Below are 14288 nucleotides of genomic sequence, written 5' to 3'. Positions count from 1 at the left end.
TTTTAATGGTTTTCAATTTTTTTTAAATCCTCTCAAATTTTGTAAAAAATCCTTTTGCGAATCATTAAGAATGAAAGTTGGATTTAAGCTCACTGTAATATGTTCGATTTTTAAAAGAATTAATTTTCTGCCGTGTAAATTCCCAAATTTCGTGAATTTTTTATTTCACCTCTCTTTTTTTTGAAATACAAACATGTTAGTCAAAATGTATCTTTCATTTCATAATCATAAATTTGAACTATGTACTTTTAGTTATATTGATTTTGTCAAGCTTTTCAACAGCATAATATAACGTTTTTACTGTTAATTGAAGATCGACGAATATTTTTCAATGTATTTATTCATTGAAAAGTGCTTTTTGTATTTCAGGATTTACCTTATTTCAATCATTTGTCTTGTTTCAATGAGGACTCATTGAACCGAAGAAATGAAACCGGAACCTTTGACCGGAAATATAATTTCATTGAACCTGAACCAGGGAAAATTCTGGACCCTTATCGGACGGTTCCCAAAATGCACCATCTTTAAAATAGGTCCTTCAAAAAACATTTTATCGTAAAAATGGACCTTCTGTATGTTTATTTAATCAACAAAATGGAACACATAATATTTTTCATTTTAAAAATGAATTTTTCTAAAATACTTTCAATGAAATAGTTTTAGATGACTTTATCCAGAAAAAAACAAGAAATTTCACTGCTCTCAAAGGAAATGGAAACATTTGATATTGGAAACATTGATCTCATGATCAGCATGAATGATGACATGATTATGTTCGTAAGGAAAAAACAAACAAATTTTCAACATTTATCAAAAAAGTTTATTTACATTTACTCTGGAACATTACATTAATTTATAAGAGTTCATATGAACACTTGTATCCAATATGCAAATCATGACTTTTATTAGATTATCTCACTTTTTATTAATTGCTTTTTCATTTTTTAACATCTCTCGTAATGAAGTATTTTATTATCAAATAACACATAAAAAATAAAAGAACTAAAATTTATCAAACTTACGGAATACTTAATAATAAAAAATATTGGTGTAATTGAAATATTAGCATGTTAAGAACATATTATTGCATTACTGAATAAATACCAGAAAAATTTTTTTGAAAATTTGGCTGTACATGGAAACTGGATTGCTCAGCTTTTTTATGAGGTTTTGCAAAATATGTTTCATTAAGCAGAATAAATTCCTCTAAATATGATAAACACAATTTATAAGTTTAACACAAAAATCATAAACAAATTTCGGACCTCACTTGTTGATCAAAATTCATATTTTTTAATTACACTAGATATAAACTTAAATTTAAGAAAAAATAATAAAACTGTTATAAATACTTAACATAATGATTATTGCTACATTTTTTAAAATAACTCTCTTGAAATTTTTTATTTACTTCATTTCATAAGGGAAGATTTGTTAAATCATTAAAAATATACATTAATCGGAAATAAACTTGTAAAATAATGAATATAAATCTGGATGCAATTTATTTTATTGTAATGTATTATATTTCATAATCAATTACTCAACTCTGTTATTCTTATAACATTTTTTGATCACAGCTCCTTTGATAACACAACATTTAAATTTATAAATTTACAAACACTTATCTTCTTTCATCAACATAGACATAAAAACATAATATTTATTATGACAAAACATTTCTTATTCTCTAAGCTATATACAAATGTTATAAAATGACGTTTTTTTTCTTCTTCCTGGAAGCCGTTTTTCACGTATAAATACTTTCTTTCATGTATATAATTTCCTGAAATGCACAGTTTAAGCTTCAATATGAGCCCTTGATGGAAATATGACTTGTTTTCCCAAGGCGATATGGTACGGCAATTTAGCACTTAAAAAGGAACCTAAAAAAAGAAAAAGAAATACATGTTGTAGTTTGATTAAAAAACGGAAATAGTAAGCTATAATAAAGATGCTTATTGATCTGAAATGCATTTTGCGTCGGTTCAAAACCTCCGAGAAGAGAGACGGCCATCGCACAGATCAATTTAGTAGTCCAACGTAATGAATATAAACTGCGCTATGGGGAAAAATAAGAAATATGTCATAATTCTCGGCCTACTAAATTGCATACTGAGGAAAAAACGAAAGATTTTACAATGTTCGCTCTACTAAATGATCAGACTGCTGCTGTTCCTTAACCAGTGCAGAGGAATTCTCTCTTCTAGGAGGTGTTCATCGAAGCGAATATAACAATACATTGTAAATCGTTGTGACAGTTAGAGAGTTTTCCTAAATTTCAGGCTAGCAGTCACCTATATACTTGAATTTATCTAACTTTAACGCCTGATTTAACATATATTTGATGATTTTCCCATTTTAGAATATGCAATATTTTAAGTTTCTATTTTTGAATTTAAAGGATGGTACGTTTGGACTACTAAAGGATCAAATTTATCATTTATGGTAACCTGTGAGCAGATCTTCTTCTTCTAAGAGGCGTTAATTGGTATCGATACAAACATTGTAAATTTTGAAAATTGAGGAGTTTTCCGAAGATTCAAGTTAGCAGCCGCTTATTTATCGAATTTATTACCTAATTTATACTTCATTATTATTTCCATTTTAGAAAATACAATGTTTCGACTTTCAAATATTCGGTTATTTTGCTTACTTTTCATTCTACGTTAAGTTTCTTCCTTAAAGTTCTATACATTTAAAATTAGGAAAATTCAACGTATTTGATGTTTATTTTTAATTGCACTATTGAAGCATTCTTCAGCTGACTCGGTAGTTTTATAATATCTTTGTTCCCCATCATGAAAACATGGCGAATTTTGGCTTTTGTTTATGGAATATATAGAATTATAGTGATAAGTAGAAGTTATAGTGAAATTTTCATCAGTCACTTGATCTCTTAAGATGTAGCATCTTAAAGATGATCTAACATTTTCAAACCGTTGTTTTAAAGCTTTATTATTTTTTTCATGGCTTCCAATCGCACTCTGCATTTTCATTTCCTTTTCCAAACCATCATTACGATATTTTGAAATACATAAGTTGAGATATTTTTAGTTACGCTGAAGCGTTGAGTTGACTCGGTCATAATAATTGAAATGTAAACCTTTTGTTTTAAAACCAGTTAGTTTTCTGTATCCTCATCGTCACTTTGCTTGCAAGACAAAAGGGCATTAAATGTCAACGTGCTTATCTTCGGTTCAGATAAGACCAGTTCTTATATAACTTCAAGAAAATTATCACGTGGTGATCGAATTACCACACTCTTTTTCCTTCTGCAGTTGAAAAAACGGTCAGACTATTAAGCGGGACTGTTCTTGGAAATGAAAGAAGAACGCAGTAAAAGCATATTACATCTTCATTCTAAATAAACAAAGAATATTTACTTGGCAGTTAAGATGATTTTCAAAAAAGTTAATTTTCTAACAACAGTCACGTTTTTAACTAAAATTATTGCAGCTCTTTTGAACATTGTAAAAAATTCTGTATCAAGTTATGATACAAAGTAACGGCTCTTAAAATTTTTTACCGTAAAATATTATACCATTATTTTTACAGCAGTATTTATTTAACTAGAATAATTCCGTTATTTTATTGTAATTATTACTGAGAAAATTCTATTAGATTTCTTATTAGTTATTAGATTTTTTGCTTCGTAACTCATTCCGGTAAAAACGGATTTTAACGTATAAAAAGTTCCGTCTCCGTGAGTGCTGGTACTTTTCATCGTAATTTGATCTGGATTTGCTTATAGTAGAATTTAAAATTATAAAATATGTTGAAATTTTTAAAGCGTTAGTTATTTAATTTATCAATTGAGTTTTTTTTTCTTTGGTCTTATAATGAACTTGAAAGAAAAAATTAAAAAAATATTTAAAAAAAACTGACGACGCAAGACGATTAAACATTATTGTACTCCATGCATTAATGTTTTCTGTTTACAAACTGAGCTATTTTCCGAAACACAATGTCTTTCCTAATGGTACTTTTACATGAGTGAGCCTGAGTAATATATCAGAAATGTTTCCCTTCTCTGACTTAGAAAGCTCCCGAAAGAGTAATTATGCTCTCTAATGGTAGTTTCATATGCTATAAATTAATCATTTGGCACCATTAATTCGCGATTAAAAATTTATTCAACACCACTTAGCAAAATCTAGGCTTTCGACTACTTTATTGGAAAGGAAATACGTGTGCATGTCATTCTGAAATAGATAGCACATGGATATAATTGTTTTTAGAAGTTTATGTTTTAGTTTTTTGAGTTTAAATTCTATTTGCAACTTAAACTTTAAGAAATCATTAAAAATTAAAAAAAGATTTAATGTATCATAAGATTTTAATTAAATTACGATTAAAAATAAATTTTCAGAATCATAACTATTTAAGGCTGCTCGATAACTAGCTTGCTTTCTATGTATTTTTTAAAAGTAAAATTGTTGCTTACAAAACTAGCATGCTTAGAAGTTTGTCAAAAAAAGTGAAATAACTATAATTTTTGTCAGACTTAAAATGAAATAATTAGGACGCTAATAACTAAATACCCTTTCTGTCAAAAATAATTCCCCGTATTTTAAAACTAATGTGTCGTCTTTTAAAACGAATGTAAGTTTTTCTTAATGGATCTAACAAAATAAATTTTTTTTCTTCCATCTTTAGCTAACTTGAAAATTAAAGCTTTTAAAATTAAAAAAGAATGCATAAGAAATTTATGATTTTATTTATTTATTTATTTATCGGTCAAAGGATCAACATTATTTTATTAAGTCTCAAAACTTAATTTTGGGTATCGGCATTTTTGCAATATTTATTAATTTGAAATAAATTCAATAAGAATTTAAGGAATAATTTATTAGAAGTATTGTTTTGAAAATATTTACCTGTGTCAGTATGGACGTATAAAATCTGGTCCCTGTCACATTCTGCATCACTACTTTCCCCTACGTCACGTGTTCCGGATAAATGAAAGGGGCTTCCCCACTCCTCATCCTCATACCTGCATGAAAGAACAAAAAATTGTAGATATTTTATATTTTTACTTTTTTTTAATAATAAAGTTTTCTATCAAATGAATCCTGCTAAATTTTCTAAATATGTGCAATAACACCTTGTTATTTAGCTTTTTTAAAGCTTCTGGAAAAAAGAAATAAACAGTCATTTACAATTTTTAAACTCTTTAAAACAAATAAAATAAAAATAAATGCTGAAATGATGGTTATTTTCGAATTCTGAAAATAAATGGGATTTATTATTCTTGACACAAGAAATAAAAGTATTTTTTCTAAGATCAAGAAGTCTCTTCTAAACCATACAATAAACAGTAATTCCTAGTTTCGTACCCTGAGAAAAATTCCAGATCAAATTACTGTAAAAAGTTCTTACTACACATTTAGTAAAAAGTACAAGACTCAGAAGTAAAATTTAATATATAAATAATATTATGCCATGCTCTAAGATATCATAATGAAATAATTAAATTTCAGCACTATTACCAAGTTATATTGCACATTAAAAAACCATTCGTATTGCTAATTTTACAAAAATCATTAAAAAAGAACTTCGATAAGAATTACTGAGCTTTTTAGTGTTCCCATGGCTCCAGAAAGACGATAAATGTTGCCATAATTTAGTAGTTTTGGTCATATTTCTTTTTCTCAGTGTGGGTGTATCATTCGTAAATTCAATTTAACGGTAAACTTGTTTTCTAACTCGGATCTTTAAATTATAATTTTTGCAGCAATATTTATTAAATTATAGTGATTCAATTATTTGATAATAAAATATTGTGTAAAATATGCGATGTATAAATTTTTTGAACTGTAAAGTTTTACGGTAAAGCTGGATTTCGTGGTAAAAAAAGAATACCCATATTCTTAACTGCAATTTGATTCAAAATATTTTACAGTGAATGGAAAGTAAAGCAAAAGAAACACTGCACTGACGACTCTCTGACTGTTACTCTTACAAAGATAGTAAGAGATCAATATTTTATTACTGGTAAAATAAATAATTCAATTAGTTTTTTTATAAGGCAATTATTCTATTAAACCAGATTCAATTGTTTTTATTGCATGATATTTCGTAACTTTCCTTATAATTTTTCATGTTTAAATTATTTAGCTTTTGTGGGAATAATTTTTAAATTATGAATTACTTTCCTAAGGAATACTTATTTTAGTAAAAGTGTAGCATCAACCTATTTGTTTCATATTTAAATATATATATATATATACATAAACTAATCAAACTCTACTTAACTAGTGTACTTTTGAGGATTAAATAATTCTCCTCCTTTTTATAAGGCATGCTGCTTTGAATTTCAATATATTTTGAAAAAAAATTTGTATATTTCCTAGAATATAATATGGAAATTATTGAATGGATTCAGGAATATGCTTGCTCGTTTAAAACTTTATATACAAGTCTGAAATATTTTCATAACATATGTTTAATGACACTAATATTTCATGATTTTGATACATAAATTTAATGATGCCCTTCGCCTTGATATAGGATAGATTTTCAAGGCTTGAGTCCAGATGTCTGAGAAAGAGTTGGTTTTTGGGTGACTAGGTCGATTTTTTTAAAATACGAAACACGAATAATTTTATTTATTTATCATGGCAAGTATTTATCGAGATATCAGCTTTGTCCATTTAAAGCGATTTGTATCTCATTTTCATAGTGCCATTCCAGTATCATCTGTGAACAAAACAAAACAGAAAAAAAGTACTTTCGAAAAGTAAATCAAACTGGAATACAATTTCTGGAAAATCCAAATTTGCAATAGAAAAAGGAGCTTGCATTTTTAAAATTTTAAATTTGTAATCCGGAGATGTGGGCAGGGAGAGTTTGTCTTCGCTATATTAATTTTTCTGAAAGTATTTCACGTGCGTATGATTTTTTATCCAATATATTATTTGATTATCCCTGTACATTTTGAATATAATACGTATTTCTTGTTGTTTCACCAAACACATGTTTTAATTAATGGAGTTTAATTGAAATTAAGTAATAAGTTCTAAGATTGATATGATAATTATTGTTAAAACGCAATGAAGTTACTGATATGGTATTAAGAAAGAAGTAAATGTGGGTTTTTTAGTATAAATTAAATTGAACTGATGCCTATTTATAGGGCTGTTTTAGATATAGAGAATTTTTATACCAGATTTAAGAGTAAATTTCAGATTAATTTTTGAAAAATAAATGTTTTACTTGCGTCTTTTTATGAATAAATAAGCTTGAATTCAAAAAATATTTTTTATTAAACAATATAGTAATCTGGATTATATTTCACTTGAAATATTATTGAAATTGAAAAAATGGATTTTTAAAAAATTAAACAAAAATCACGCATATTTTTTTAATTTAAAAATCAAAACAACACAAAACATACAAAAAGTTAAAAATTAAATTCTCACGAAATCACTTTATATTGGATATATTGTACTTACAAAGAAGTTAAGTAATGATTTTAGGAATTTCCTAATAGATGGCAGCTCTGTAAGGTTAAAGTTGTAACTAAAACGTAAAACATTTAAACTGCGGCAATAATTCATAGTATGAAATAACTAAGCTTTTGTGTTAGTAATATCTATAAATGGATTTAAATTAATACAAATTGATGAGGGAGGATATTTAATATTCATTTAAAGTCGTACTGTAACTTAATGCGTTATTTTGCTTCGAATCCTAAAACTTAAATAAAAACAAAAAATATTGTAAGAAAATAAAAAAAAAAGTTAAAAAGCATTTCGTTTATTTATGTTTGTAAATTTCACATTCCGAATTGCTGCTATTTATCAGTAATCTTACCGAAATGAAACTGTTTATTTTATTTAAAATATATGTTTATTAAATAAACGGAAAATATTAAATTAACATCAATACAATTATAAACATCCTATATTAACTAATATATATTATGTTTAACAAATAATAATAGAGACGTGGAAAATGCAATGAAATTTTCAATTCGTTTCTTGTAAAACGTTTAATTTCAAAAAACATTTTCAACTCGTCAAATATATTAGGGAAAAATTTCGTGATTATTATTTTTTTAATTCCTTTTTTTTTGTAAATTTATTAATTGCTTCCCCGATGTCACATCAACATTCTACAACCCACGCCTGCTTACCCATCCCGACATGTTTTATCATAGGGACCACCTTGTTTGGTACCGCAGTGCCATCTGCTGGAAGAAATGGCAGTTGATCTAGGTCTGGAATCATTGTTGTCTGGTATGTAGTCATCATCAACATCAGCAGACCAACGTCGACCAGACATAGATTCTTTTCGATGAGATCCTGTTGTTTGATGATGTCCACTTGATGGCCGATCTGCATGAGAAGAATTAAGAATTATCAATAATTGCAAAGCTAGGACTTTCAACTTAAACTATTAACACGTCTTTTTTTATTGACATGACACATGAATAATAGAGTCTTAATTTTTAAAATAAGGATAAGAAAAAAAAATATACCAGATATTCAAAGAAAATTTGACATACCAAAAGCATAGAATGCTAACTTTGTTTAAGTGATTCATTACACTGTAGGATTATCCATACATTTTTATTGGATTTACTTTCTAAAAATCTGTAACAATAACGAAATCCACTTCCCGATATTCAAAACCAAGCTTAATACATGGCTGCTGCGATTTGGGATTGGAGCGAAATTGAGAAAAAAATTTAGATATTCCTATCTACTAAAATAAAGTTCAATTGAAACTAAATAAAGTTCGATTTATAAAAGTTTATCTTAGGTGATACAGACTTTTTTTTCAAGAACATACTTATAGATCAGGAGCATAACATCATACAAAAAAAAAAAAAAATGCTTTTATAAACTTAATGCAGGCGCACTATATTTCAAAGAGTCAGAAACTGAAAAGTGTCAGACAGTAGGTCATTAATTACAATTTATTTCTTAATTCTTCAATTAGTAAAAATTTATTGCGACCACATTTAATCCAGTTTTGGCAGGCATCGCTCCTGATTCTCCTCGTGACCTTTGGCATCTCTTTGAGCTTCTGTTTTAAGTTTGCGACCTTATATTTCTATACGAATCTTTATTTTTATCATATTCCTCACCAACAGATAAATATTAAAACACTAGTATTGTATCAACCTGTATATACACAAAAAAGAAACTTAAAATATCGTTTTAATACTCATGTAAAACTCTATGGACCATGCTTTATTAATCTTAGAAAATCATTGCTAAAACTTTTTTTTCCTGATAACTTCACCCATAAGCCTTTACAGTTTTATAGTGCATTACTAGTTTCACAATTTTCGTTTTTCTTCCGAGAACAAAAATAAACATATTTGGCATTTTCGTCAAATGGTTATTAAAAATTATTCTCGTTGAATCTCTCGCTTATAAGGAAATCTCTTTTTTTTTTTGAAGGAAAAATCTCTTTTAAGGTAATCAACAATTCTAAAATTATTTTTAAAAGGATATTGATACATAAATAAAATTTAGCACATTTAAACCAGAATTTCAATGTGCAAAATTATTGAGAGAAATTTCACAGGAAGAAAAATGTCAAATAACATTTTATAAATAGTGTTAACCATGCAGGGCCTAGCAGTTTCGTTTAATGTTGAATTTCTAAGAATTCACCAATTCTTACTTTGATATTTTACTCAGAGCCGAAATTATATATTACTTAGATGTAAAATTAAATGAGGACTTTTGTTTCATTATTAAAAAAATAGAGTAAAAAAACTCTTACTTGGAAAGCTGTACATATGCTCCACTTCTGATTGAGTTAAGGACTTCCCTCCTTTTATATGCTTTGTATTGCTTGACTGAAATAAAAAATTGGAGTAAAATTTATTAAAATAAGACTTTAACTAAAAATATCATTTTTGAATTATATTTAACATTTAGAATGAACTCTAACATGAAAATTATCCCTCTAAGTATTAATGTGCTATTCAAAATTGCACTGAAATTTCCCAGCTATACCTAATTTTCCAATTGTACAGCAATGAGGAAAACAGTTTTTGATGCCAACAACTCACCAGTCGAAAGTTCTGGAAAATTTTTATTGTAAGTGGCAACTTCAGCAAATATGCGTTTCATCAATGAACTTTTTATTCTGGACACAGCTCAAAATGCGTTCTTACAAAAGGGACATAGCTGGAAATGTCTCTTTTAGAAAATGGGCACTAGGAAAAAATGCGCCATTTCAATGTTTAAACCAAATCTAACAACTGAACATGGAATTGCCGGATTACATTTCATATTTATGAATCGTGATGGCTCAGAGGATAGAGCGTTCGCCTTTGAATGAGGTGAATAAGGTTCGAATCCCAGCATTGGCTGGTTGATGCGAATCAATCTCCGGCCTGCATCGACCACAGTGCTGCGTGAAATATCCTCAGTGGTAGACGGATCACGGGTTAGAGTCCCCTTGCCATCAGACTAACCATGGAAGGTTCTCGTTGTCTTACTCTCCGTGTATCACAAATGCTGGTTAGTTCCATCATAAATTCCACCACGAAAGGCAAATTTCTCCTAATACTTGATTCAGGAGTTCCTTGTCTTCTGGGTTGAGTTGAAAATTACAAGACTACGGTTTTGAAAATTAGTAGTCGTGAACCCGAAAATTGGGTCGGCTGTTCAACAACGGTTACAAAAAAAAAAAAAAAAAATCATATNAAAAAAAAAAATATCATGTATAAGCATTACAGGGCAAATTTCTGGACTTTGGAGTCCGGGTGGTTAGGTATATATCAGTTGTAACTTTTCGAGTGATGTCTGCGTCAAATACATGACGATCGATTCAGAACTCTGAGCTTTAAAAACAATTCCTATAAAGTAAATTTTCTCCCTTTAATATAAATTTATAATCAATCCCGCATCAACTTTTGGTGAACCAAGTGACTTATGCGAATTGAAGTAATCTCGTGACGAATTTATTTGAATTCATTGGTTTATTTTGGAAAAAAGAGTAAAATTAAAAACGAAGTTTGAAAACTATTGTCATGTCTTGTTCTTAAATTCTTAAATATCTTGTTTCATTATATTAAAAACGCCTTTTGAGCTTGATCTATTTTTTTACACACTCATTTTGAGCTGTGACTTTTTTTCATAAACATACATTTAGAGATGTATAAACAAGCATTTTGAATTGATCCCACTTTCGTAAACGTGCATTCAAAGCTGTAACAAGAATAAAATGCTAGTCGATGATTTTTAGCAATAAACTTTATTTGAAAAGTGTTTATGTCTTTTCCTATTTTTATGAGTTTTTATAATTCTATATTTATGAAGCAAACTTATATATTCTGAACTCAAACTGATAAGAAAAATTCAGTTTTGAGTATGAAATTTAAAAAAGAAACATTATAAAATTAAAAAAAAAAAAACATTATTAAATAAAATAAAATTTGATCATGCTTCTACTTGTTCGAAAATTATAACCAACGTTACACGCAAAGTTATCTACCCTAAAACATTTAAATTTTAAGCTGATGGATTTGAAAAATAAAATTTTATTTCTCGTGATTCACTTCTTGCACAAAATGACACCAAGTGCTCGGTAAGAAAAATATATATATTAAATTATGGATCAGCACCTAGGTTATGAAAATTTCTTCTCTATTTAACTTTTTTTTTCTTTATACATATAGCTAAAATCATGTTAGCGCAAAGAAAACAAATGTGTATGAAACAAATAAAAGCAATTTTAAAAAAAAGAATTCAATTTCACCAGAATGTTAAAAACATCAAAAAACTTTATAATAATGCATTAAAGAATTTACCAATTTCATTAAACGTGGACAAACAACCTACAACGTCCTTTTATTGAAACTCGTTAAATATATTTTGCAAGATATTAGGTTGAAAAAACATATTTCTCACACATGGGCCGACAAATAAAAAGTTTAAAAGCATAATAATAACAAAAAATAAAACTGATTTAGTGAAAAAAGTAGAGGGAAATGTGCTGGTCAGACTTTTATTACCTTTAATTTTACTCATTTATTTTTGATTAAAACTAAAAATTTATCTTAAAATTTATCATATAATAAACTTGCAGCATAAAATTGCTATATTATGCAAAATATTTTATGTAAAATATATTTAGCTATGGTTTCAGAACTATTAAATATTATGAACATCAAAATTATTAAACAGTAAAGAATGTAAAGCTACTTTTAAAAAACTGTTACTGTTTGGCCAAAACACTAACAAGTTTTGATTGTAATCAAACATTTAAAAAATAATTTAATAAATGAAACTGTTTATGAAGTTGCAACTGATAACTAAATATGTGTCATAGAATGCGGTAAAAAATTTCGAAAGATGAAATAAGTATTAATTGTAACGTAATGATTTATTTTTCGTAAAAAATATAAATGTTTACACACTAAACGTGAAAATTGCTGAGTATTGCGAAAAGGGACTATATCTTAGCATAAAATTAAATTTCCAAAATACGTACAAGTAAAATAAGTTATAAGAAATTTTGACATGGTAATTGGAAACCACAAAAGATTGCTTTGAGAACACTATGAAATTATAGCTTCATGTTGAGAAGAACTATAGTTATAACAGACATTATAATTTTAGACATAGTTTAACATTAAATTAGACATAGTTTAACATTATAATTTTTAAAAGAGTTTAAAAATAGAGGTATACAATTAAAGTAGGTAAATTAATTAAGTAATTAAAAGTAAATTAAAATTGCATGAACGCATTCAATACCCTAAAGTATATTTTTAAGATTTGATTGTCTTTCTAAGTTTCAATATTCTTTGGATGCAGGGATATGTTTAATTATCTGCGATAGTATATTCGCAGCGATTATCAACTGCATCATTTTTTGAAATATTTTATTTTCAGCACATTGAGAATAAGAGTTGTAGTGCTGCCATCTAGTGATTAAAAAGATATTAATCTAAATCTGGATTTTTCATAAGGGGATTTGTTTCAGTTATATCAATATTTTTAAGACATATAATACTGTAACGGTATGACTTTTTATAAATTTAAATATGCATTTTGTTAAATTAAGAGCGAAATTTATATTATTAAAATTATCAGATGTTAAATTGAAAAAAGAAAAAACGTTACCCGTGTTTAAAACAAATAAGAGATCAAAATTGTTTGAAAAGTAGATTTAACAAAGGTGGAAACAACATCATTCAATCAAAAAAAAAAAAAAAAAAAAAAAAAAAAAAAAAAAAAAAAAAAAANAAAAAAAAAAACTACAGTTAATGCCAAACTCGGGAATTGTCTGCTTAATCTGCCATGTCTAATTTATATTCTTCAGATTTGTTCATCTTGACATTTTCTAGCGTCATAGATTGTGAATATATACATACGATTATAATACAACATAAAATATCGCGTTTGAAATAAATTAATCTTCTATTTTTTCTCGTTCTTAAAACAAACAGCAAAGGTTTCACTTGAACTAAAAATAGCACTTGAAAAATATATCCGCAAGGAAAAAAAAACTCTACTGATCTTGAACATTCAAATCCGCATTCATTCTAGCATTAAATAATGGAACAAAAAAATAGCTATCAATAAAATTAATAAATTTTATTCTCTTGAATTTATCTATTACTTGTTTTACTGCGAATGGAACATCGTATGGCCTTTCCATATCCCGTAATGTGGATCGGCCATCTGTACTACTTTCTCCCGAACTTCTTTCATCTAAAGAGAATACTGGCACTCTGCTTGTTGCATATGGAGATGGAAAATATAATGACGAATCCTTTGCTTGTACATATGTTCCATCTTGCTTTACCTCATATTCTGACATCTGTACTGCTTCAGGATTTATCTCTTTTCTCACACTCTGAGCATCTGTTAAGGAATTTTTAAAGTAATGTTTAACATTAAAAAAAATATTTATTGCATATATAGCACCACATAGTTTATATTTATTCAAATGTTTCTCTTAGTTTGTTGTAAAAACGATATTGTTTTTATATACACTTATGATATATATTAGTATGCATACTTTTTCATAAAATACATTTTATTTCAGTTGAAAGATTTCAAAACATTTTTTTCCTACCAAAATATATGTGAGAAAACACCTAGATATTTTTATAGTGTTTTCATATTGTCACTTGCTTTAGAAAAATAAAATATTTTAAAATTAAAAAAGAAAAAAAAATCTCTAAAATTTTACTTGTTGCAAATTATACTTTTATTCTTTATTTTTCAAATAATATTCGAAAAAACTCCGCCCGATCATTCATTTAAACTATTCAAGTAATTGTGTTATGAGAGATTTTATTATAT

General features: G+C 27.3%; 1 protein-coding gene across 2 annotated transcripts in view; it reads right to left on the bottom strand.

Annotated features, from left to right (window-relative positions):
* Positions 1-797: 797 nt before the first annotated feature.
* Positions 798-14288, bottom strand: part of LOC107443056 (cell adhesion molecule Dscam1) — a 207621-nt gene continuing 194130 nt past the window's right edge. The window contains exons 24-28 of one of the 2 annotated variants that reach the window (XR_001583949.3): positions 13600-13844; positions 9745-9820; positions 8172-8342; positions 4881-4996; positions 798-1886 (exon numbers count right to left, since the gene is read on the bottom strand). Coding sequence is in view for 1 of the 2 variants with exons in the window: in XM_016056799.3 (XP_015912285.1) it covers positions 1801-1886; positions 4881-4996; positions 8141-8342; positions 9745-9820; positions 13600-13844 (725 nt within the window). In the remaining variant the exon portion in view is untranslated. Of the gene's footprint in view, positions 1887-4880; positions 4997-8140; positions 8343-9744; positions 9821-13599; positions 13845-14288 lie in introns of both variants that reach the window. The other variant, XM_016056799.3, reaches the window with a different exon arrangement.

The sequence above is a fragment of the Parasteatoda tepidariorum genome, chromosome 8 (assembly GCF_043381705.1).
Source record: "Parasteatoda tepidariorum isolate YZ-2023 chromosome 8, CAS_Ptep_4.0, whole genome shotgun sequence".
In the NCBI taxonomy this organism is placed as follows: domain Eukaryota; kingdom Metazoa; phylum Arthropoda; class Arachnida; order Araneae; family Theridiidae; genus Parasteatoda; species Parasteatoda tepidariorum.
Note: the sequence above shows the minus strand (reverse complement) of the source record. Positions and strands in the feature narration are given on the sequence as shown.